General features: G+C 36.0%; 2 protein-coding genes across 4 annotated transcripts; one reads left to right on the top strand and one right to left on the bottom strand.

Annotated features, from left to right (window-relative positions):
• Positions 1-1,344: 1,344 nt before the first annotated feature.
• Positions 1,345-5,808, top strand: LOC110782783 (60S ribosomal protein L5). The gene is made up of 9 exons (XM_021987034.2): positions 1,345-1,465; positions 1,992-2,061; positions 2,163-2,254; positions 3,083-3,209; positions 3,297-3,376; positions 3,618-3,734; positions 3,982-4,116; positions 4,700-4,869; positions 5,472-5,808. Exons 1-9 carry the CDS (start codon positions 1,391-1,393, stop codon positions 5,587-5,589), a joined length of 984 nt encoding a protein of 327 aa, XP_021842726.2. The 5' UTR covers positions 1,345-1,390; the 3' UTR covers positions 5,590-5,808.
• Positions 5,809-20,807: 14,999 nt separating this feature from the next.
• On the bottom strand, positions 20,808-26,153 carry LOC110782750 (uncharacterized). 3 transcript variants are annotated; one of them, XM_021987002.2, is made up of 5 exons: positions 25,985-26,153; positions 23,444-23,800; positions 22,033-23,159; positions 21,684-21,929; positions 20,808-21,208 (listed from the first exon to the last, which is right to left on the bottom strand). In XM_021987002.2, exons 2-4 carry the CDS (start codon positions 23,787-23,789, stop codon positions 21,858-21,860), a joined length of 1,545 nt encoding a protein of 514 aa, XP_021842694.1. In that variant the 5' UTR covers positions 23,790-23,800; positions 25,985-26,153; the 3' UTR covers positions 20,808-21,208; positions 21,684-21,857. The 3 variants fall into 3 exon arrangements, with proteins under 3 accessions (XP_021842694.1, XP_021842685.1, XP_021842677.1); XM_021986993.2 differs by having other exon boundaries at positions 23,444-23,812; XM_021986985.2 differs by having other exon boundaries at positions 23,444-23,865.
• Positions 26,154-27,038: the final 885 nt, after the last annotated feature.

A 27,038-nucleotide genomic window follows, 5' to 3' on the forward strand; every position in this document is an offset into this window, starting at 1 on the left:
CTGGGTCTTGAACAAGCATTTGTAAACCCGAACCCGAAAGTGACCGACCCGATTCAACCCGAACCCGAAAGTAAATTTTTACAACCCGACCCGACCGACCCGTTTGACAGGTCTAGAACACGATGATTATGTCAACACGATGATTGAGTCAAAGAGTTTTTGAGTGAACACAAATTCACTACCCCAACGTCCCCAAGAGGGGTTTCTAAACCTCAAGTGGTTTGTGTCCATATGAAAATAACTGATCTAAATACAACCATCTTGAGTACCAACATATAATATATCGGTACCAAAATGCAAAATTGCTTAGAAGTACCACCGATACAATTCATATTGTGTTATTGGCATTCACATAATTCGTATTGGTACTAACATATTCTGTATTGGTACTCCAGATTCTGTATTGGTACTCACTTGTGTCCTGTGACAAAGACTTCCTCCGCCTCCAAGGAGATTTGTTAAAATTTGACATGAACCAAAATTTAAGTGGAAAATGACTATTTTTTTCGTCCTTGATTGTATGCCATGAATCAAACAATAAAAAAAATAGTGAAATCAAATGTATTGAAGTATATGAGAGTAAAGTTGTGATCCCTAAAAGTATTTATATTAACGGAAAAATATTTTGGAGACAGACTAAATTAACAAATGAGACAACACAAATAGGAACAGAGAGAAATAGTTGACTACTCAAGAAATATTGCAATTATCTCAACATAGATCGTACCAGGTACACACAATTAATCAACCAATGTATGGTAGTATGGTGTATTATTTTACCCATATACACACCACGCAAGGTACACGTACGTTGACAAAGAAATAAAGTTAGTTGTACTGACAAAAGTTGTGAATTAAAAACTTGAATCTAACTCCAACTTTCTTGATTCGGATTAAGAGATTAGGTGGGGTTTAAGCTTTGATAATTTGTTTTGTTATGGGTAACAACTAACTGATCAACCCGAAAACTTCGAAGTGACCTTAGTTTGTAAAATCAATATGAATATCAACTAGCTTAGTTTGTAAAGTTTTGAGATGATGGTGAACAAGACCTGTCTACACCAGTTGTCCCTTGCACACTACACAAAAGAAACTATGGCGTTCAAGAAATAAAAGTTTAAAAAATGAATGGTCACTATGAGTAACCGAACCAAACCAAACCAAACCAAACCGTATGATCCAACCCAGTCAGACTAATCCGACTTTACACAACCACACCCGATTTGACCAGGCCAAAACCCGATCATAACCAGGCCAAAACCCGATAATAACCTCACATAACTAATTGACTAACATGGTGAAGGGCCTGAAGGCCCAAGAAGGAAACCCAATCGATTGAACAGATGGCCTTTGGCCCAAATAATATTGTTTAGGGTTTAAGAGTAGGTATATGAACATCCCCGTTTTCTGCTTCACTCCCTTTCTCTCTTTCGTCTCTGCCATTTTCTCTGCGTCTAAAACCATGGTGAGTTTCCTGTCTATCTCCCTATTATCAACATTTGAATGTCAATATTTTCTTATTTGGATTAATCAATTTCACATTATTGCTGCTTTCAACTTTTATTACATCTGAATTGCATTATCGAATATTCAATGAAATGAAGATTTATTTGATTTCTTGATAATGGAACACTGGTTTGATTTTGTAATATTTGGGTCTTAATTTATGTTAATTAATAAACCCAGAAAAAAAAAATGCAATTCTTGTATTTGTTGATGCGGAAATGTTTAAAAAAAAAAAAAGGTTAATGGGAGAATGCAAGCGGGAATCGCCTTAATTCTAAGTTCCCAACAATTGAATACTCTTTTTGTTGGATTTAATTTCTGAGAAAGTTGGGCAAATGTAATTCAATTAAAGTGTAATTATTGTTATTATCAACTGAGGTGATTGCAATTGTTTGACGATAATGAGCTGATTCTGCTGGGTTTAATTAACTAGGAAATTAAATTTCGTGTTTTGTATTCATTTGGGTATTTGTTAATTTGGACAGGCATTCGTGAAAGCTCAAAAAACAAGAGCTTACTTCAAGCGATTCCAAGTTAAGTTCAAGAGAAGGCGTGGTACGTTGTTTATTTGATGATTGATTTTAGCATGTTGTTTCATTAGCTTATGCTTTCGGCTATTGAGCTGTGTTGTGTTGTGTTCTGTGTGTGTTTTGCAGAGGGTAAGACTGATTACAGGGCCAGGAATCGCCTGATTAATCAGGACAAGAACAAGTACAACACTCCAAAGTATCGCTTTGTTGTGCGATTTGTATCCTTACCTTCGAGTTTCTATGATCCTCTTTGCTTGCTTTGCTTGTTGGTTACGTGCTTTTTAATTCATAACTTCTAGTATGGTAGTATATATAGCCTTGTAATGTTGCATGTAGTCATGTACTCTCATGAGTCATGAGTCATGAGGCCATGTATTCAGTTCGAACATGTCATGAGGCCATGGATTCAGTTCGAACATGGGACTAAACATTTTGTTGAAAAACATTTTCCCTCTATTTTCAATTTTACATTATTTGGTTTGCAAATGAGTGTAAAACCATTTCCCTCGAACTAAAATTGCTCTCCCAATGATGGAAAAGCCAATTTCCTTTCAAAATGAAGGGAAAATTGTTTTCCTTCCTTTTCCTTATCTCTTTTGTACACTCCTCTCATTACTTGCTTACATTCCTTTTCTTTTCATCATTTTTCTTATTGTGGAACCAAACAACGGAAAAATAATTTTGGAATTGTGTTTTCCGTTACAAATTGTTTTCAAGAAAATCATTTTACACTTAACATGTTTTACACCCAACCAAAGAGAGCCTTGGATAATGTTCTTCAGGTTATTATTTTCTTTTGCAATTCTTTTTCTGTAGAAGATAGTTTTTAGTTCGTATTATAAGATCCATGTTTGATGGAATTGTTCTGTTAGTATGGCATTTGATATGATTCTTGATTGGAGGTCTATGTTTGACTAGATATTGGGATTGATTTTGTTGCATTAGTTGTTGAATTTGCTCAGTAACTTGACTGGTGATTGTTACCTCGGAGTGAGGTGTATTATTGGGTATATAGTTTGTTTGCAAATCCTTAATTCTATTATTAGACAAACAAAGACATAATTGCACAAATCATATCCGCTAGCATCACTGGTGACTCAGTTCTTGCTTCGGCTTATGCACATGAGCTTTCTCATTATGGACTTAAAGTGGGTCTCACGAACTATGCTGCAGGTTAGCTTCTTTTATTTTTATTGAACTTCGTTAACAACTTAACACGTATGTAGGATAAATTATAACTCCATCCTTTTATGACTTTAGCATACTGCACTGGTCTTCTTTTGGCTCGGAGGGTCTTGAAAATGCTTGACATGGATCAAGAATATGAAGGAAATGTCGAGGTATAATTCCTTTTCTTTATGGGTATACTGAATAAACTTCTGGATACATGAGCATGTTTAATGCTTTCTTTATTATTTATCCTAATCCAGAAATTATTTTGTGCTTTGCATTTCCTGAAGTTTAAAGTTTGAACCTGCATTTTTTGCTTACTAATCTAGTAAAGCTTTATTATGTGTTGTTTATAAAGATAATAGTGATAAATGATAATACCTTGTTTAACTCACCCTCTTTCCTCTGCAGGCAACCGGGGAAGATTTCTCTGTTGAACCAGCAGATACCAGGAGACCTTTCCGTGCTCTTCTTGATGTAGGTCTTATTAGAACTACTACTGGAAACCGTGTTTTTGGCGCACTGAAGGTATAGTGTTTTTTTTAAAGCTCCATTGCATACGTATGTGTAATTCATATATTTCCACAAAAATTATTTCATAATGTTTTAATCTGGTCATTGTGTCAAATTTGTTCATGATACATGAAACATATTCAATTAGTGGAGTAATTATGTTTTGAAAGACTTATAAATTTGTCTGAATGCTTGTGTTTATGGGCTTATAGAGGTTCCCTTTGCTCAAAGTGACTTAGAATATCTATTGTCTTGTTTGTAGGGAGCTTTGGATGGAGGACTTGATATACCTCACAGTGACAAGCGATTTGCTGGATATGGTAAGGATGGCAAGCAACTTGATGCTGAGGTTCACCGTAAATATATCTATGGTGGGCACGTTGCTTGGTACATGAAGGTAAATCCTCAGTTTATTGCCTGTTTGCTTTACAACCACTCAATAAAAAGGTGTACGAGGACTAGGGTTGATAACTTAAATAACCGTGCTTGACTTTCCTCTCTTGAAAAAATAGAAGTTGTATATGTATCTTAATATTTTAAAACAGGAAGATTTGCAAGGCCAGTTGTCACTCCCTTAATATCTCTTTTTATTTCTATACAACACTTATTTTGTACAACTCTTCCTAAATATTTAATAGAATTTTTTTTTAGCATTCTTAAAACTCCCATTTAACCAATGCTTGATTATTTATAGTTCATTGCCCCTCATTTTTATATCAACATCATTTTTAATTTGATTAAAAAATGTATACCGTGCGTCGCATGGGCCAAAAAAACTACTCCCGTATTATGTAAATGATTTAATTTAAAGTCAAAAATCAAGTGCTGAATGATCGAGATGTGTAATTTATGAGTTTAGAGAATTGGTGGACGAGTAATAGTACTCTGTATCTATCTTGTAGAAAACATGTTCAGCATTTCTATGTTTTATCATCCTAACTTCCAAAGTAGGTAATGTTTTGAACCATATCTATTTACAGACATTGACTGAAGACGAGCCCGAGAAGTACCAATCGCACTTCAGTGAATATATCAAGGCAGGAGTAGACGCAGATGGACTTGAGGCGTTGTACAAGAAGGTCCATTCTGCTATACGAGCTGACCCTACAGCCAAGAAGTCTCAGAAGGAGGCTCCTAAAACACACAAGAGGTAAAGAACTTGATACACACTTAAGCTCTGTTATATTCGACTTATTTTGTCTGAATTTATATTATGTGAACTTATTTGAACTTAACTGAACTTATATTATCTGAAAAAAAAACTTATTTTGTCTGAAATAGACTTATACTCCCTCCGTATTTATTTAAGAGATACACTTGGCCTGGCACGGGTATTAAGAAAAAGAATTGAATGAAATAAAGTAATAAAACAAGTGGGGTTGAGTATATATTTTAATAAGAAAAATGTGGGGACCATGTCATTTTAGGGAGTAAGGGGTGGGGGTGGGGTGTAGATATATTATTTAATTAGATAGTGGGGTTGATAAGTTACTAAAAATGGCAAGTATATCTATTAAATAAATACGGCCGGAAAAGGCAAGTGTATCTCTTAAATAAATACAGAGGGAGTATGTGTTTAAAAATGTTCGGAAATAACTTATTTTTTCCGAACTTATATTATTTGAACTTAACAGTGAACTTATTTTGTCTGAAATAAGTCAAAATAACAGAACAAAACCTTAATTTCTTGAGAAATTCTGGGATTCAGAAAGTATACAAGAGCTAATTTTTGTGCTTTGGTCTGATGAATAGGTTCAACCTGAAGAAATTGACTTACGATGAGAGGAGGGCTAGTTTGATAAAGAGGCTGAATGCTCTTAACTCAGCAGCTGGAGCTGATGACGATGATGAGGATTCTGATGAAGAGTGAAGACATACAGAGTGTTTTTTTTAATCCTGATTTTGATACAGATTGAAGAATTTCAGTTTTGTTAGTGACAAGGTTTGAGAAAAATGTTATAGAAGTTTATTTTTGCTATGTTTTTAATATGCCAAACATTCAATTGTAGCTGGATTTAGTTTGAGTTGCTACAACTATTCTATGTTTGATTGTTTGGTCAAATTAAATTATTAGGCTCTTGAACTCATACATACACAAGCTTCATGAAATATAAGGTATTATAAATTCCCTATGTTATAATACCGAGTAAGAGTTAAGCCAAGTTTAGTTCAAGATAAAAGTTTGAATAAAGGATTTTTTGGATAAAATCACCTTTTAAAGTTCACATTTTTGAAATAACCACCTTTTATGTTTTTTTTTTTAAAAAACCACCTTATATCTTCAAAACTTTAGATTTCACCACCTTTTTCTAACGTTTGTCAAATGTTCCGTTACTGGGGCCCACAACCAACGACTCAAAATTGATTTCCCTCCAATTCACTCGTCACTCTCTGTCTCTCTCTTCTCATTTACTGCTCTCTTCATCTCCCTTCATCTTCCAATTCCTTCCCCTCATTTATTCCCTGTACTTTTGTCCTCAACCACCAATTTCGAATCTCTCTCTTCCATCACTGTCTTTTGTTGCAACAAAGTACAAGAAGAAGCCAAGATTGGGGATCAAAGCATCTTCTTGGACGTCACAAGGGGGGGACCAAAAACTCCAAATGTGTGGTGTAATTTGTTGCGATTTTAAGGTATTAAACAATAACCCTAATCTCGATTTTGGTAAATAATTAGTTAAAAATTTCTGATTTTGTTGATTATGAACCCTAAAAAATTGAATTGTTAAAATTGATGCTATTTGGTGGATTAAAATATAATTAGGGTGTTATTCTATGAATAAATTAATTGACAATTTGTAATTGGGTTTGATGTCATTGAAATTAGTTAAATAATCATGGATTTATGTTATTTGCTTGCCTTTAAATTGTCCCTTATTATCCAACATTGTAGGTATTTTTTGTCACCATCATGTTCTTGTCGTGTGTGTGTTACGTGTTTGTGTTCGGGTCCGTTAATATATTCGGGTTTCGTGTGTCGTGTTCAACCTCGTTTCGTGTTTCTGTTTTTTTTTGTTGTGTATTGTGAATTGAAATTGGGCTTTATTTTCGGATTTTCAGCAAAATGGCACACTTGTATGAGGATGGGTTTGCTGATCTTAGGATTAAATTAGGTGGGGAATTTAGGGACTCAACATTTAAAGGCAGGCACATTGTGGAGTATGTGGGGGGTTGTGTTTACTTAAAACCATATGTTTGTATTCAAAACAAGGGAGTGAGTGGGCTTAGACAGATTGTAATCGAGGGGTTCAAAGTCTCTAATCTACCTATACCATCGGATGTGAGGATGTTTTACCGGATGAACGGGCGGTCATTAACCACTGGGAAGGTTGAAATTAGCAATGAAGAGGACATTTTAGGAGTTTTACAGACTAAGGACATACATGGGTATGTTGAGATTTTAACCTTAGCAACATTTGAGCGACCCCAATTACCACCACTTCCTGTAACTCCTTTGTATAGAATCAAACTTCCCGGGTTTTCAGATATTTTAAGAGGGGAAAGCAGGCCCAGAACCAATCTGATCAACCCATTCAGACCTCCTTCCCAAACTGCCCACCCAATTGAACCCACCACACACAAATCAGCCCAACCCAATATCTCTTCCTTACTGAAATTAGCCCACCAAAAACATTCACAGTATAGAGCAAGGTTGAGTGAAGATGAGGGTTGCAGCAGCCAAAACACAGGGTTTGATTTCAGTGGTATAGGGGGGAGAGTGAAATTGTCTGCTAGGAGGAGCATTAGAAAAAGTGCAGCAGTTGGTTCTTCTTCCTCCAGTTGGGCAGAAGCTGCTGTTGTGTTGAGTGAAGAAGAGTGGTTAGCTAGCCTATCCAACAAACAGCCATCTCCACATCCATCTCCACAGCCATCTCCACAACCATCTCCCCAACCATCTCCAGCTGAAAACACACCCACCAAGACTCCAAAACTGAAAAGAGTTGCACAGAAGAAGAAGAAGAAGAAAGGGGAGAGAGGGAAGAAGGGTAAAGCTAAGAAGAGGTTGTTTGAAGGATCATCTAGTTCAGATCTGTCTGATTTGGATATAGATTGGGTTGCAGGGGAGGAAGAGATAGGCTTAGATGATGATGAGTCTTTGTTTTTGCAAACACGAGCCAATGATGATCTGTTTAGGCAGCTGAGACAAAGTATTGGGGGGAATGCTAACATTGGGGATGAAAGTGTTCAGAGGAATTTCAGAGACCTAGAAGAGCTTGAGGTGAATAACCAAGAGGAGGTTCATTGGGACAGTGATGAGCTGAGGAGTGTTGCTGGATCTGATGATGATTCAGATGTTGATTATTGCACTTTCAACCCAGTGGTAGACTTCAAAAGGGACATTCAATTGAAGGTTGGGCAAAGATTTTCTTCAGTTGCTGTGGTTAGGAAGGCAATTAAGGCACATGCTGCTGAGAAGAAATATGATTTTTACTACCTTCACAATGAGCAAAAGAGGTTAACTGTCCAGTGTAGGAATAGGTGTGCTTGTCCCTGGGACAGTGTTAAAGGTAGGAAACCTAACTGTGATTGTCCAAACAAATGCCCTTTCAAAATCCATGTGAGGATGTTGCCACAAACTGATTATATGCAGATTAGAATAATGAATCTGAGGCATACATGTGTTAGGACTACAGTTAATAAGAGTGTGAAGTCTGATTACCAATGTGAGAGGTATTTGGAGACTTGGAGGTCAGATCCTCATTGGAAATTGAAGCAATTCATGGAAAGGGTGATGCTTGATATGGGTGTGAAGATAGCATATTCAACAACTTGGTTGGCTAGGGCTAGAGCTAAGTTGGCTCTGTATGGTTCATCAGCTGAGCAATATGGTAGAGTGTGGGAATATGCCAGAGCATACTTGAAATTTAACCCTGGCAGCAGCTGTTATGTGTTGGTTGATAATAGTTTAGGGCCTGAGAAGCCCCTATTCATGAGGATGTACTGCTGCCTAGAGCCTTTGATGAGTGGTTTTAGGAATGGATGTAGGCCCATTGTTGGTTTAGATGGGTGCCACTTGAAGGGGGCTTATCCAGGTCAGATATTGGTGGCAGTTGGGAAGGATGGGAACAATAATATCTTCCCCATTGCTTGGGCAACTGTTGAAATTGAGAACACAGAGACATGGTGTTGGTTTATTGATCTGTTCATTAGGGACTATGATGGTGGAAATGGTGAGGGGTTGACATTTATGTCTGACAGACAAAAGGTAAAGTATTTTGATTATGGTGTTTTTATTTATTTAATTACATGGACATTTAGGTTGCAGAAACTAATTCTAATTACATTTTGTAGGGTTTGCTTGAAGCAATTAAGACTGTGACTCCTCAAGCTTCCAACAGATTCTGTGTGAGGCACATATGGGCAAACTTCAAGCTCAATTTTCCTGGCACTCTGTTTAAGGATCTGTTTTGGGATGCAGCAAGAACAACAACATATGTAAACTTCACTTTTATCCTTTTAAAGTTCATGGTTATCTCATTTTAAAAATTGTCATAGTTGACTTATGTTGAATTAGACCAGAGTTGACTTATGTTGAGTTAGGTCATACTTGACCAAAGTTGACTTATGTTGACTTAGGTCATACTTGACCAAAGTTGACTTAGGTTGACTTTGGGTGTGTTTTGGTGATTTTTGATGATTTGGGGAACGTAATCGTTCCCGAGTAGATTTTCACTAAAATTAGATATTTAGAGTCTTTTTCGTTCCCGATTAAGTGTGTTTTGGTGATTTTGGATGATTTGGGGAACGTAATCGTTCCCGAGTAGATTTTCACTAAAATTAGATATTTAGAGTCTTTTTCGTTCCCAGTTAAGTGTGTTTTGGTGATTTTGGATGATTTGGGGAACGTAATCGTTCTCGAGTAGATTTTCACTAAAATTAGATATTTAGAGTCTTTTTCGTTCCCGATTAAGTATGTTTTGGTGATTTTGGATGATTTGGGGAACGTAATCGTTCCCGAGTAGATTTTCACTAAAATTAGATAGTTAGAGTCTTTCTCGTTCCCGATTAAGTATGTTTATATGATTTTTGCAGATGGACTTTGAAATTGCCATGGAGTCAATCAAATTCCTTGATGAGGATGCTTATTGCTACCTAGATGACATTCAACCAGCTCATTGGTGTAGGTGGGCCTTCATGACTGAACCCAAGTCTAACATGTTGTTAAACAACTTGTGTGAGACTTTTAATGCAGTCATCAAGGAGGCAAGAGACAAGCCAATTCTGACTCAAATGGAATGGATGAGGAGGTACATGATGAAAAGAAACAATGACAAATGGGAGGCTGCAAAGAAAATGCAAGGAAGGAAGCTAACCCCATACATAGGAACTGTTTTTGATGGGTTGGAGAAGTACAGCAGGGGTTGTATTGTGCAACAAAGTAGGGATGATCAATATGAGGTGGAATTAGGCAGTGATCAAGTCACTGTTGATTTGGCAAAGAGGACTTGTTCCTGCTTCCACTGGGATCTGACAGGCATCCCTTGTGTGCATGCATACTCCTGCATCATGGACAAAAGAGCAAATCCATATGACTATGTACATGAGTACTACAGCTTGGATACCTACCTAAAAGCCTATGAGAAGCCAGTGAAAGCAATGACTGGTGCTAAGTTCTGGGAGAAAGTTAACCTTGCTGCACCAGCACCACCTAGGTATAAGGTACAACCTGGTAGGCCCAAAGCTAACAAGAGGAGACTGGAAGCAGGGGAGAAACAGGGGAAAGGGAAGAAGGCCAAGGGAGACCAACCTACCCAAGCTGAGCATCCTAAAAGACCTAAGAAACAGAACAAGTGTGGGAAGTGTGGTGGGCTAGGACACAACAGAACCACTTGCAAGAGCACTGGTCCATCTGAAAAGCCAGCAAACAAAGGGAAGGGTGGTAGGCCCACATCCAACACTCCATGGGTTGCTGAACATAGAAGAAAGAAGGAAGAAAGGGTACATAAGGCTGTTGTGGCTGCAGCTGCATGTGCAGGATCTTCAAGTCAGCCACAATCCTAAGTAACCCAATCACAACAGTCTCAACCCCATCAGCACCAGACTCATACTCATCAGCACCAGTCACAACCTAGGGATAAAATGCATATCAGGAGGAACATAACTTCGGATTTGTAATTTCTAGTGTGTAGTTAGTAGCATTTGAAGAAAACAATGTCTTTAAGTGTAATTTTAGTGTTTTTTGAACAACCAAACAAATGGAGGTCTACTTTTGACTTAGTATTATGACAAGTAATGATAAGTAGTTGCTGCTGGTATTGTGTTCTTGTTCTTGCTGTTGCTGTTGTACTGTTTTAGTTGCTGCTCCTATTGTGTAGTTGTTCTTGGTGATGCAATTGTGTTGTTTGTTGTTGGTGTTGTTCTTCTGCTATGTTTAGCTGCTGGTGGTGTTCTTCTTGCTGCTGGTATTGTTGTTCTTGCTGCTGCTTTAGTTCTTCTTGCAGCTGGTGGTGTTCTTATTGCTGCATCAGTTCTGAATTGGCAACCCAACCAAAGTTGACTTAGGTTGACTTTGATCAGTCAACTTTGGTTGGTAAGTTGTTGCTTAGGTTGATTTTAAACATGTTTCATTTTTAATTGCTGGCTTAAAGTTGACTTAAGTTAACAAAAGTTGACTTAAGTTGACTTATGTCCGCAATAATTCACTTTTAATTGTTCAATTCAACTCATTCTCGAGTTGCAATGACTAAATCTTTGATCGTTTACAATTCTTTCAAGATTGATCATTTCTTTTCAACCATTATTTCAATGTCGAATAATTGACGGGATTAGGAGAGGCCATACTCAATTTGAAAAGTTTTGAGTTGACGGAGTTTAGACCTAAAAGAACAGAAAAATGACCAGATTTACGACAATTGTAGCAACTTATTTGCCTCTTCATTACTCCTAATTAAAACAGAACGGTAAGACAAACATATTCATTCAATGATTCCAACGATATTACATTGTCGTCCATCAATTAAACGCAATCAATTCAACCATCGTTACACTAGATCATTCAATCATACCATCCTACATTCGGATCACTAACGACACCACTAATTCAAAAACTACTTGAATAAAATCACAACACCAAATACAATAACTACAAACATTAGGCAAGCCACGAATAACAAACTTTGATCTGCTCCTCCGTTAAGAATGTGCTTTTCCGGACCATTCATGACCCACCTTTTCGGGTAGCTCAACTCATCAAGCTTTTTTTTCATGTCATTCATCTCAATTTGCATCAATCTTTTCTCCAACAACAGATTCCTTATGACATCCCTCTGCCAGAAAGTGCTCTCCAAATCAGTCCACCAAAAATACGAGCATCTCCGTGTATCGGTTTCTCGATCATAGAATTTGCAACCAAGGAATTTCCGACCCGGATTTTCGTGGGTCCAAGAAGTCAGCCTTGCCACAGGAGCTCCGCAATAACAATACTCTCGTGGACCATCAACCTGCAACAATCAATTGAGTTAAATTCCCCAAATTGCAAAACCCCCAAATTCAACAATTAAAAACCCTAATTTCAATTAACCTGTTTAAGCACGCGAACCATGTTTGTTTTGGGGGGAAAGTGCCGAAATTGGATTGTTGATGAATTGTACTTGATAATTTGTGAGAAAAATTGGCAAATTTTTGAGAATTTTTTGAGGTTGGAGTGCAACAATGGAGGTTCAGATTAAAAGGAAGAAGAAGAAAGAAAAAAAGGAGGAAAAATGAATATGGCCGTTGGTTGTGGGCCCCAGTAACGGAACATTTGACAGACGTTAGAAAAAGGTGGTGAAATCTAACGTTTTGAAGATATAAGGTGGTTTTTTTAAAAAAAAAAACATAAAAGGTGGTTATTTCAAAAATGTGAACTTTAAAAGGTGGTTTTATCCAAAAAATCCTTGAATAAATGAACTTCATGCGAAAAGGTGTGTAACTCGGGTTTTTTGATCTAAAACGAAGTTAGAAATAAGCTCTGGTAAACCGGGTGTGATTCAAGTGGTTAATTGATTGCAAATGTTGGTCGGGTAATCATTTATAATGAAGTTACCGTTTCTACTTTTCACATTTGTCAATATACGTAGTACATTTTAATTATATCATTTTTATCTCAATTACAAATAATTAAAATTACAAAATTTTGACATTTTAAATATGAAGCAAGACAAACAAAGAAAACCTATATGAATATTTTTATTTTTTCCCCTTATTATTAGAAAGAGTTTTAAATATTCATGTGAATAGTATCAAAAATCTGAATCGAAACATCATCATAAAACCGAGAAAATTACTACGGAAGATGATTTTTCTATTAACTCTTGAATCTTGATGAATTTTATTGTGTCGATGTATAGAAAGACTTATTTTTCCAATAAATATGTCAAAAATATACTCCGGCATGTAATAATAATATATCTCTTATGTCAAATAAATAAATAAAATAAAAATACCCACGTAATTAATAAGGGTCCAAGATATCAATTTGCATTTGATGTTAATCAACTTATACGATGGAGTATGTCGTGGTAGTTGCCTCTTTGTTATTTAAGGTAGGGTCTAATTTGGCCATCCCAAAAGGTAAAAAAATGGGGCAAACAAAAAAAGACGGAGGGAGTATATATAAATTGATATAAAATGAAATTAAAGTGGGGTACTCTGAGGGAGAGTTTTTTCATCTTTCTCTCAAGTTGTTTAGCCCGTTAATCCGGACCGGGTTAACTCGAGAAGGACATTTGGAAAAAGAATTAAAAGATACAAAATAAATAAGGAATAATTGACTGGAAAAATCCCAACTTTGAACGTTTCACTTTTATTAATCCCAACTATGGTTTTTTTTTAATAATCCAAACTTTTACCCCTAATGACTTTTAACAATCCCAAAAACCGGTAACCTGTTAAAATGGTAAACACTTGCAAACTTGGACTTGGGCTTTTAGTTTCTCTCTAAAAAATTTGGTACACGTCATTCATTCAATATCCATTCACCCAAAGTTAAACCCTTTTTGTTTTTCATCTGCTGTAAAATAAAATAAAAACAAAAATCAAACACCTTCCATGTTCGTATGTTTAACCTTAGATTGTAATTTGACAATTTTTTGATTGTAAAAGGAGGTTCATTTTGACATTTTTGTTTTTACTTTGTGTTATTTGTTTAATTTGGCAGGTAAATAAACTTAAATCATACTACATCATCTTCATCGTGCTTCATTTGGTAACCACCATTTCTGCTATGGTTGTATCCCTTTCAAATAACTGAAATCAAAGGTCATCAACCTTGTTACTACTAGTAAGTTACTGGTAGTAACCCATTTAAATAAATTAAACTCTGTATCCTTTAAAAAAAAAAACCAAAGGAATACACCCCCTTGAACCCAAAAATGACCCGGTGGATCTAACATATGAGGTTTACTTCGTTCAGCTATTAAATGTCACATTAAAATATGAGGTTTGAAAACATTTAAAATTTTGGGTGGAGAATCAAAGAAAATGACGAAATGAGAAACAAGGGTTATAAGGAGATTTATTAAGGAAAATAAATAAGGGGGAATAAATGCATTTAAAGAAAAAAAAAACTAACTCTCTATTGCCATGTCAGCGCCACGCCATACATTACCTGCTACAGTAAGTAACTTACCTGCTAGGCCCGTTAAAAGTCAATAGGTGTAAAAGTTCGGATTATTAAAAAAAAACTTATAGTTGGGATTATTAAAAGCAAACCACCTAAAGTTGGGATTATTCTGGTCAATTAATCCAATAAATAAAATAAATAAAATAAAAAAGAAGAATTTCAAACACGCAGAAGCTCGAAACAGGAACAAACCTGAATTCATTCACGCAAATTATTTCTCTCTTCTCGAATTTCACAGTAGCGCGGCCACTCGTCCAGCCACAGACCCACCACCGCCGATCTACTGAGTCTTCTCCACAAGTGCCAGAACCAACCCGCTTTCACCAACGTCGCCGCCTACTGCGAGGAGAACTTCCACCGACTCGCCGGTGTCGCCGCCCCTCCCCCTCCACGGCCGGACATCTCACGATTATCGAATCAGAAAGTTCAGGTACATTCCTTTCAAAATTGAATTTTATCCATGATTTTTTTCAGTTATGTACATTCCCAAACTCTTGGTATACTCTAATTCTCTTATCACTCAATCACTCTCTTAAATTGTAGACATTTTTATTAATATCATTGAATTGATAATTATTTGTTTATTTTGTGATTATTTGTTGATTCTCTTAATTTCTTGCTGTTGATTTTGTGAATTTTGTTATATTGGGCCAATTATAATGTGATATAGTGAATTAGTCATTTAATTGATTGCTTGAGTAGTTGAATTAGTTGAATCCCAGGAAGAGGATTAGAACAAATATTTGTGGTCCATAGCCTATACATTTGACTATAGGATGGAAGTTGATATACTTCTTGAATTGTTGAAAGAAATCAGTGTTCATAGAGGATTAAAAGATGTAGTAGAAAGTTATCTGCTTAGTTGAATTATGCTGTTTGGAAGTCTATCATCCTAGTGTTTGCGCGGAAAACTCTTAACGGGTCTATGAGTGATCCCGACCTACTCATTGGACAGGAATTCATCCTTTTCTACCATTGTCAAATACAAATTTGAGTTGTCTATGTAAGCCAAGTCATTTGGGGAAGTGGTCGCAGATCAAAGCATCTTGTACCGGAAACCTATCATAGTATCATATGCTCTACAATCACAAATTAGAAGGTGCACCAGATTGGGGTTTTCAATGAGCCGCACTAAGGTGTAGTAGTGATTGCATTAATTTTACTAGAACCCTGCTGTCTAAAACATGGTTTAACCCACATAGTTATTTTTTTATTTTAAGAACCGCGCCTCACTTCAACTAGGTGCATGCCTCAACCCTATGCTGAGAAACATTGGTTAATACGTTGAGTGATGTAGGACTCGCCCAATTTACTAGATTTTGGTTTACCATTAAGGGCTCGCCTGGTTCGTTGGTAACTGGCCGTAGTTATACATAACTTAATTATTACAGACCAAGTCGTAGTCATGAAATGGATTCGGGCCATTTTCGGGCCGGGCCAAATCCATAACTAAAATTGTTGTTTTACGTCGCCCAAAGCACAATTTTTTTAAAAGTTCGGGCCGGGCTCAAAACCCGGGCTGGAAAAATCTGCCCACAACCCCGTCAAATTCGGGCCGGGCTGGCATTGATCAGCTCTAGTAATACATTACCCTAACCCCCTAGGGTAATTATCCATGGGTTAAAACTTTTAGCCAATTAAACTCTTCTCATATGTCACATCCTGTAGCACTGTACAATCACATCGTCGCCATTTTCAGTGTCTCTCCACTGCACCAACGCCGTATCTCCTTCTCCTCTTCTCTCTTTCTATCTCTTCAAGATTAGCCATGTTTGTTCAAAGGCGAGTTGAATATGAAGCTTCGTGTATCAACTTTTCCTATTTTACATCTTCCATTCGTTCATGGATTCCTTTCCAATTTGTTATTTGTTTTGTAAGTCAGTTTCAAATTTATATAGGTTTTACTTTATTGCAATTTGAATTTTAGTTGAATGTTTTTGGTTAAACACTCAAACATATGTTGTGCTTTATCAGATTTATCAGATTTGTTTTTGAAGTATTCTATTCTGGTCATAATTATGTCTAATTTGATGACTTTTGGGTGTAATTCTGTTAATTTTCAATTGAAATTGGTTTTGATATTGTTTGAGAATGTGCATGTTATTTTTTGGAATATAAACTTGAAAGATCCTGATTAGTTTCCCTCATGCCAAACCTTATCAAAATTACCTTTAGTTGCTTAGGTGTAGAGGCTTTTCTCATCTATTTCAAGTACTTTTGTCTTGTACATAGGATGTAATGGAGCCTATACACGAGCAATACCTTATAGAATTACACCTTACACAATCTGATTGCAATCTATCCATGGGGCTCAATTTGCATTTGTCCTTGACCATTCTATAAAGGCAGGAAATTTTCCCATAAAAAGTAAAATATAATAAGTATGAGTTTACGATGACCCCGGAAACCTTGCTGCAGGAGGAAGACTATCCTGATTGCTTTTACAGTTCGTTTGGTTAAAAACATGAAATTGAGGGAGTATAGCTTGGATGATTATAGGGATGTGTATCCTTCACTTTCCTCTTCTTTTGCGGCTCCATGTTTCGTCCAAATCTAATTTTGGAGGGATGATGTTTATTAAAGAAGAATGGAAAATGGATCCTACCCTAGTCCCCTTCCATCCCTTGAAAGGAATTGTTCCCCTTCTTTTCTTCCCCATTTCCTCTTATCCAAACAAAGTGTTAATTTTGGATTGGATAGAATTAGTTTACTAATTTATAGTTTGTGCATATTCATTTGGGTTTGGATAAAATAGTTTTTCAATTTATGTACAAATTTGTCAGTAATTAAACAACTCAACTATACTTCAGAAATTCAGAATTATTAAGAGACTACAAGAGAGAAATGTTTGAAGTTTTTTGTACAAAAAGGACACACAGAAGGGGGAGAGAGAATTCTAGTAGACAATAAAATTCTTCTCCATCCCCATGATTCTTGTCATTCTTCTTCATTATGTGAAGAAGATGGAGATGATACTTTAGTAACGATTCTAGAGAGAGAGATTTGTTTCTAAATGGAGATTGTAAATTGTTTCCAAAATATGCAAACTCAGCGAGAAACACATTTGTGATTATTGTTAAAGTACTTTTAATCGAATAGGTTTTTTTTTTTTGCTTTATCTTGTCTTGAATATTGGTGCTATCTCTCTTTCAAGATCATGGATCGGCCACTGCTTACAATGTATGAATTACATATGCAGAAGTCTTTAGTTTCGTCTGTATTTGGAGGCAAAGCACACTAATTGTCCGTCCTAATGAAGATGTACATTCTTCCACTTTTCATTAGTCAATTCTCCTTGGTTCATTTTATCTTTTTTATTTGCTTGTGAAATAATTACATGGTAATGTTGCAGCCTAAAGACCAATGCTGGTCCTCTTACTAATTTTGAAGTGCTTGACCTACTACGATCGAAAGGGGCTTCAACGGATCCTACTCGTGTTATGTCTTTGTTAACGCCTTCTGAGTTTAAGGTTACTTGTTTAATAGCTATGATAATTTCTTTTAAAGCCAAATGTTCTGTTTTCATTTACGGAAACAATTATATCACAGTTTCTGTTTTACAATTTGTGATTCAGGTTTATGATTATTTGGTTCAGAGTCCTGCTTGTGATCAGACTAGAGAAAGTGTTGATGAGTTTTTAGAGAAATCCAAAGAGTACCAGCTAGCAAAAGCTGAGGTCATCAACATCCTTAACAACCGTCCCTCTTCAGCAGCTGAATTGGCTCCGGTATTGTTCTGTTTGAATGCTTTATTCTTAATGTTATGTTTTAATTGCTCTATAATCTATGAAGCATGGTTGTTTTTGCATAATTCTTCTATACCTTTTACTTGTTGACAGCTTGGCAGTACTCATGCTTGTTAATTACTCTCGAGCCTATTATTTACCCGCCTCATCATGCAATGTAACAGTTTGTTACCATATTATGGGGTTTGTAAATGGTGGTGCAGGTTCCATGTTGACAAATAGAGACATTATTATAGAAATTAACAATTTTACATCTTCAGGCATTTTGTATGATGATTTTATTTAGCTGTACTTCGTTCATTACTGTTTGCAATTGGTAAATGTCATGATCTGAAGTTGATGCTTTCTGCCTGATAAGGTTGTACGTGCTTTATAGTGCGCTCTTCTAGTTTTGTTCTGTGCAAACCTTTATGTCAATGAAAAACATATTTTGTTGTGAATTTTACTTTATCAGAACAAATGCTTAGTTTTATGACAGAATATACAAAGTATTAGTTGTAGAATTGAAAGCAGTCCCTGAATTTCACTTTATAGGATATCTAAAAAGAAGCACAACCTAGATAGAAGTTCTTAGTCATATTATGATAGACCTCTTGAAAAATGATGGTTGTCTTTCTTATTTCCTGCTAAATGTCTACATACACTGCAAGCCCTGACTCGTTTTCGTTCAGATGAACTGTTTATGATGATGGAAGCCTAATACTTACACTTAAGGACGATATTTATGTTTCTTTGAATATGCCTGAAAAAGTAATTATAGTTCCAAATTCGGTTTGGAGTGCTTGCCAATGATTAGATGAACTTATACCTATGTTCTATGTTACTCGAACTCTTTATTTTACCTAAAGTACCGGTGTGCGGACATGCGGACACTTCATTTGGACTAGATTATGAAAAAAAGTCAAAATTTAGCTGAGCCGGAGTGATGTAGCCCGTAATTTACAAAGCTAGATTATGGGATACGTATCCTATATGGGACTAATGAGAGAATCCTATGGAAGAGATGACTCAGTTGCAGCGTAGTTACTTCCTTGACCATGGAGCTTATAGTGTACAATGGTTAGTTCAAGTGTAGAGCCTATAAGTGTCTTTGAGGCTCCATATGAGCGGATTCATTTTCATGATGTATCTTAGAGCATGTAGAGTTTTAAGTGATGGAAATAGAATCAATTAACTAATGGTTGGTAACTAATGGTTACCCTCCTGAATCCCCAATTTGTTACAACTTATTCCTTTTCTAAGGTATGACCAGACAAACTAATAATGGTAATAGCTAACACTACCCTTTTCCCTTCTTAATAATTTCTTTTTCATTTCCTAAGTTTATACCAAACATGCTTTTAGTGTGAATGAGATTTAGTTTGGCTGGCTGGTAGTTGAGACGAAAGTATGAAGACTGATATTTAATTATTGTTTTCACAATGAGCTTATTCACCACCTTATCAGCTTCATCTTAGAATCCTGCGCCTCACTGTAGATATCTTGGACTTGAGCTCATCAAATTTATTCCATGGCACCCGTCAATCCAACAATAAGCAAATTAGTGGCTTAGATAATTGAGGGTGTTAGAACTAAATATGTTCCTTCTTTATGGTGCTTGTGTTGTTTCTTTGTTTCATTTCCAAGTTAATTCCTATCAACATAAATTTTCACCCTTTTGGATTTACAGATCATTGAGGCGTTGGAACAACGCAATTGGGACGTAGATACGGTGTTGGATGAGATGGCGGAGATGATAGTTCAGATTCTGCCACCCTCTCCAAGCCAGAAAAACATGGATGAGGAAGCTGCTGAGGATAATAATACTGAACAAGTGGATGACGAGGATAATGCAGAAGAAAATATGGACGACGAGGATAATGCAGTTGCTGACGAGGATAATGAAGGAGAAGAGATGGACGCCAGCTGATTTTCAGTTTAGATGAACTTGTGCAGATTATTAGAAATGTTAGTTCATAGCTATTATAGGATAAAATTGGATCAGAATGAGTATGTAATGAATGTTTTTTGCTTTGGCAGAAATGCCTTTAAACCAATTTCATTGTGTTATTAGTGAAGTGCCAATTTGTTTTCTTGTTAGTCCTTCAGTGGTTACAGATTTACAGTCACTGGTGACTGCTAAATAGCTGACCCGCACGCCCACCTCCCGGGGTGTGGTAATCCGGCCATTTGACTAAATTGGTTAAAAGAAAAAGAAAAAAATGTCTCTGACGACAATTTGGTAAATTTAAATCACAGCTACGACAAGTCACAAAACCGGTCGAAATTGGGATAACTCAACCGCGTGATTTTCACGTTCTTAATATCGTTTTTTCCAATTGTTTTCCTCATTTCTCCAATTTAATTTCTTTATTAATATTGTCAAAACAAAAATCTAATTAATTTCCTCCCTTAGGCCTCTTCTCCTTCTCTTCCATTTTTCTCCTGACACCATTGTTGAAGATTCGTTCAATGAAGCATAGCTACTGAGTCTACTCGACAAAAACAAGGGAAGAATAACATTATCACAATGATTTAACTTGGGTAAAGATGAATTTCGAAGGTACTTTTTCTTGCTTTTGTCATTTCAAATGTCAAATTAGTCAAGAATGGTGTTAAATTAAATGAGGATTTTTTTTTTGAAAAAACACGGTATTAGAAGCATCAACTCACGCGGTTGAGTTTCTCAATTCTGATTAGTTTTGTGACTTATTTGTCGCCGTTGTGACCAAATTGTCGCTTGTTACACTATTTTACCAATTTGTCGCACAAAATTCACTTTGTTTACCAATTTGGTTAAATGCTCGATACAATCCTCATTTATCCCTTACAGGTCTGAATTTGAGACGAGCAACGTGCTAATATAGAGGTAAGGTTACAGGCCCTCGCCGGTGTCAGCTGCAAATCTTACACAGGTCATGCTATAAGTACCAAATTGCCCTACTTTCAGCTCAACTATATGCAACACTTGTTAGGTCCAGCAAGAGGATAATCATACACTTTGGTCACTTCTTTGTCACTTCTTTGCATAATCATGTACAATTTTATGCAGCAACATACAAGTATGCATCAAAGAAGAAATCAAGGAGAATTCACAACTTCTTTTACTAGAGCATCACATCATCCAAGTATCTAGTTGTTAGCACTTTGGTGAATGATACCTGAGAAGAAGAAACCACCACGTAAGTATCAGCAGCACTCAACAGTTAAAAGATTGGATAAAGAAGGAGAAAGAAATGAATACAGAAGGGAAGGGGGATAAGAAACGGGTGATTCCAAATCAATAACTGTTATTGATAAATAACACAAATCACATGGCAAAATCGTAAATAAATAGACTTTCAACTTTTCAAGATATACATTTAACTGCAAGTTTTATTCATTTAAAGCTCACATTTTATTATGTTAACCTCATATTTATTCATTTAATTCACTTTTTCGTTTCTTTTTTTATTTCCACCTTTTTTTAGTTTTCCTACCGATTTATTTACGAAAATGCCATGTTATTTGCACTATTCACAAATAACAGTTACTGATACGAAGTATATACTTTTACGATAAGAAACAGAGTACACTGAGGCAATGACAGAAGTAGCGAGATTAAAATAAATAAAATAAAATAAAATAAAAACTCACATTAAAGTTCAGCACTACATAGATTACAGTAGCGTCAGATATCTGCTTACTGAGTTGATGATACTTGTGTCCCGTGTCCCAATTTAAAATAATTTTCAGTATGATGGCGCTTAAGATGGCGAAAGACTTGTATGGCTGCACTTCTCATCCTCAAACCCGAATATTTTGTGAAATTCACATAAATTCAAAAGTCTGCTTCATCCATTCTCTCAGACAATGCTTTGATAAATGTTCAGGTAAATCAGCCTGAAAAACCACCAGAACAATAAGTTTACCATTCCTGATAAATCACAAATACCAGATTTCAGTAGAACTGCAAAAAAAAAAAAAAAAAGGATATAGACCATACCAAGCTCCATGAAGTCGAATACCCATCACTAGAAAGCAACCAGCTAATAGAACTAGATTGGAGATTGAATTTATCATCTGAATAATCAAGGTGAAGCAAGTCCTCATCACTGAATTCATCAAAATCTCGATTCCTTCTCCTTTTATTTTTCTTGTTTTGCCTCCTTTTACGTTTACCTTTAGTTACTGTTTTTTCAACGAAGTCCAGTTCACTCTTCTCTGAAGTTCCATCAAGTTCGGTACCAAATATATCAGATTTACGGAACCCAATGTTGTTACTGACAAACAGAGCTTCCCAGGATTCAGAAGTATGACATTCCTTAGACAACCTGTAAAGAAGGCTCCATGAAAGAAGACCAAGCCATTTCATCACTTCAATAGTCTTTGACTTCAAGAGTTCGTTGGAAATCGAGGCCAAACTCTTGGCTTCACTTGTATGTGTACAGATCCCTAAAACTAAATCATCAATTTTAACCTTCTCCTCGGTTTCTTCACTATGTACCAACCGCAAAAGTAGCCTTCCTTTGTTATACAGTGCGTTCAACAGAAACAACTGATCAATAGATACTTGGTCACCACACTTGCAAATCACAATCTCCAGCCAATAAGATGTATCATCAAAGTTTAGAGATCTTTTTCTTCTAGTAAGAAGATCTTGAAGCATTAGCAATAATGTACGTAGATCCCGTTCATCAAGAATGATTAGAAGATGTTGACAAAGATAAGCAAAAGATTCATCCGTAAGAAACTGACCAACAACTTCCCAAACTTCTTGCAGATTATCTTCGTACAGTAACTCAAGGAAGAAATCTACAAAGAACTTATTATCAACCGATAAGATCTCACCACCTTTAAGGGACTCAGAAAATTCCTCCGACGACCAGAACTCAGGTATATTCTCCAAAAAGTTCTCCACTGTAAGTTGAACATCCAAATCGAGAAAATAATGAGGCTTTGTAGCAACAACTGCTGGTGATTGTCCATGTTTTCCTTTCCATTCGAGCTCTTCCCAACATATGTCCCTGTTCACAAAGGCAAACTGAGCCAGTGACTTTGCACCCTTTCCGTGTGCTGAATCACCCGCAATAGAAAAGGTTGAAAACCATTGCAAGATCCGTTTTGGATGTCCTGCATTGTTCAGAATCATGCCAGAATCAGAGGTTTTTGTAGATTTATTAGAGCAATGACTTCCAGAAACAGCTGAGTTTTCCTCATTTTATGAAAAACAAGATTATAGCATAGCATAGATAATTTACAGGATCATAACTATTAAAATTGGATGAAGGAGCTATAACAGGTGGGTACCAAACTACCAATCACACTGTGAAATAGTAGAATCATATCCCAGAGAAACTACTGACATAAAAGAAAATAAGCAATAGTAGAAGGTATAAGCTGCAAAACTCACTTGCCTTCAAAGAACCTTTTAAGCTTGCGACTTTTCTTAGCCAAGATTAACCCGGCTTTCTGTGGTCTTCTCTCAAAGAGCATTTGAAAGACTTGAGCAGCGATATCCAACTTACGAGGCTTTGATTTCAATAACCTCGTGAATAGGTCACGCTGCTCAGGTGGTGTAATTGAACTTAAGCTTGAAATAGACTCACAAAGCCACAATCTAGCCTCTGACCGGCCTTCAGAGGTAATAAGTCCCCAAATAATCTTTTCCAGCTTGTCGTACAGAGGCATTCTCAGGTCACCAGAGTCAGCATTCGTAGCATCACCCCATAAAGGTTTTGACAAATAGAGTTCAATCATCATGCACAGTAGAGCTGCCAATAATTCTAAAATCAAAGAACAGAAAATAACTCTTTCACTGAAATGTCAACCCAATTATCTGCAATAAGATAGGCACATAATTATTCATATGCAATATGAAGCACTGAAGCTCAACAATGACAATTTATTGTTTCAAGTAAAGAAGCAAATAAGTAATTAGTCCCAAAGGTATATTCATATGCCATATGAAGCATTGCAGCTCAATGATGACCATTATTATTTCAAGTAAAGAAGCAAATAAGTAATTAGTCCCAACGGTATATTCATATGCCATATGAAGCATTAGCTCAACGATGATCAATTATTATTTCAAGTAGAGAAGCAAATAAGTAACTAGTCCCAAAGGTATAAAGTGATAAACCTATACATGGGATAAACTATACTTCTTCTCTTACGGAGTTACAGATAGTACCAGCAGAAAGTTACTTGACATAAGAAAGATACTAAGAGTTTGGTACAAAACTAAAAGATGAAATGAAATGGAAACAAATAAGAAGGGGAAATGGCAATGTTAAGTCTTATAAATACTTTGTATTAGTTGTTTGGTACGGGAAAAAATTCTGCATAATTTTTCGCTAAAAACTCGGAAGGTTCCACCAAAAAGAGTTTGGTCCTGTGATTTGAAAAAAAAAACTTCTTCTTTTACTTTGAGGAGAGTACTCCATATAATTTACAAAAGGAATCACTTTGTATCATAAGTTTCCAAATTTATTGTTTGATATTTGCAAAAATTAGCTTGCCGGATCAAATTTCTTACCTGCAGAGCAATTAAGAGAGATGAACAGTAGGCAGAAAGGGGATGAGAGAGGAAGAGAAGAGAGATTGCTGCCTTTTTTGTTTTGGGTTAAAGGGTAACATCCTTGTTACCGCTTGGTAAGGACTAGTAACAAAGTGGAGGCAAGCATTAAACCAAATTAACGGAGTGGTTACCACACTTGTCATGCCAAACAAGTCAAAACAGAACTAAACTGCTCATTGTGTTTCCAGCACTATATTTTTTGTATACCAAACATAGCCTAGGACGAAATACAAAAATTGAATAATATCTTGATTCTTAAAGCTTCTAGTTCTTCTTTGAGTATAAATCAGTGTTGCCTAATCCTCCAATTAGCCCACGAACCGCGAACCGTAAAAGCGAATTATAACATCAAAATGGTATAATTTTGGTCTAATTTAGCAAATTAGGTAGCAAATTGCGAACCCGTACCTAATCTCATACTAGCGAACCTCAGGTAACAGTGGTATAAATACATGTGAACTACGGAGTACTTAGTAATAACAACAATAAGGGGAGAATAGAGCCCGAGAAGGACTGAACCAATAGAATTCGCATGATTAAAGACATAAAGCCGTCATAGATCAAATTGCCAATTAACATTGCTAGCACTACTTTAAGTTGACATTTGGACAGAAAATTTAATTCTCAAGGATGATGCAGCAAGGTGGAATGGTGGATGGATCATTTGGTTGGCTTTCAGGAACAAGTGACTTACAATAAAAACTTCTTCCATGACATGAGAAGAATATAGAGAAAGACTGAGCATTCAATATATGAGTAAAACCCAGTAACAATCAAGAACTCTGAGAAAACTTCAGAATTAAGATCATTGAAAATCGACAGCTTCCACAAAAGTCGATATACAATCAATTGAAACTGAAATAAATTTAGTTCGCCGTGTAGCGTTGAACAAGTGACTTACAATAAAAAACTTCTTCCATGACATGAGAAGAATATAAAGAAAGACTGCATTCAATATATGAGTAGAACCCAGTAACAATCAAGAACTCTGAGAAAACTTCAGAATTAAGATCACTGAAAATCGACAGCGTCCACAAAAGTCGAGATACAATCAATTGACATTGAAATACAATAACAAAAAGAAATTGATTAACATCAAACGCAATTGATATCATAAATACCAATACTAATCATCATTACATACTGCTTGACCTAATTAATAAAAACAATTATAAACAAGAAAGTGTTGCATACATCAATATGATAAAATTCCTCAAAATTAACTCAAAAGAAAAAGTGTAATTGCAGGTTATGTTGTTTGAATAGTTGTAAATCAATTAAAGAGAGCAACATCGATGATACCTACTAACGTTTTCAATTAGGGAAAATAAGTAGAGAATAATTATGGCAAACAATGATAGAGATGACGGTGGAAAACCTGCGATTTCAAGAAGCTGCAGTTAAGCTTCCAGGCCACGGATAGACGAAGACGAAGACTCGAAGAGAGGGAGAAGAGAGCTCGTCAGCGTCAGCTCGACTGTGTGAGAGGAGGAAGAAAACCAGGCTTGTTTAGCTTTTTTTTTTTTTTTGACAGAATTATCAAAAAATACAGAAAAACTTTTGTTTATTTTAGCAAAACTTTTTTCCTTCTCAAAGATTAGTAAATTTCCAAATACATCATTTGTTTAGTTAAACTCTACCGTCCACATTAGCAAGTAATCCTGTTCAATTTTTTTAATCGTTCAGTAGGAAATCGCCAACTGAAATGGCGGTTTACTTCACTTGGCGGTTTATATTACCCAAAAAAAGGGGACAAAACGTATATAGGTTTTGAGATATGATGCATACAAAACCGCCAACTTAAATGGTGGTTTTCAAATGGTGGTTTTGTTTTAAAGCAAACCGTCATTTGACTTGGCGTTTTATATCATCGAACCGCCAATTTAAATGGCGGTTAGTTTTAAAACAAAACCGCCATTTGAGTTGGCGGTTTTGTGCTGAACCGGGAAAAAAATACTTTTATTTCTTTCATGCTGATGTGGACGATACGGAGGGAAATAAGTTAGAAAGTGACATATTTTTGGGAATTATTGGATCTTTAAGAAATATTGAAGGAAATCGCTCTATGAAAACTTTGAGCGATTTGTAAATGCTTAATGCATACTTTTTCGATTAACTCTCAATCTATAGTTTATGGCATTAGTTTAAACGAGAAAAGTAATTACCCAAATTCACACCAAGTCGCCAATTAATATAGCGATTTATACCAGGTAACTTGCTACTTCAATTGCCGATTTTGTCATAGGACATCGTCATTTTAATTGGCGGTTTTTACAGGGTACATTGCTAGTTTTGACTAACTAAACACGAGTAAAAAGTAGTACATAGCCATTTGAATTGGTGATTCGGGCCTCTTCCATCATCAACGCAATTGGCGATTAAGTGGTCAAAATCACTAATTTAATTCGTCATGTAACGTTGAATTGTTAAAA

This window comes from Spinacia oleracea, chromosome 5, assembly GCF_020520425.1.
Source record: "Spinacia oleracea cultivar Varoflay chromosome 5, BTI_SOV_V1, whole genome shotgun sequence".
NCBI lineage: Eukaryota > Viridiplantae > Streptophyta > Magnoliopsida > Caryophyllales > Amaranthaceae > Spinacia > Spinacia oleracea.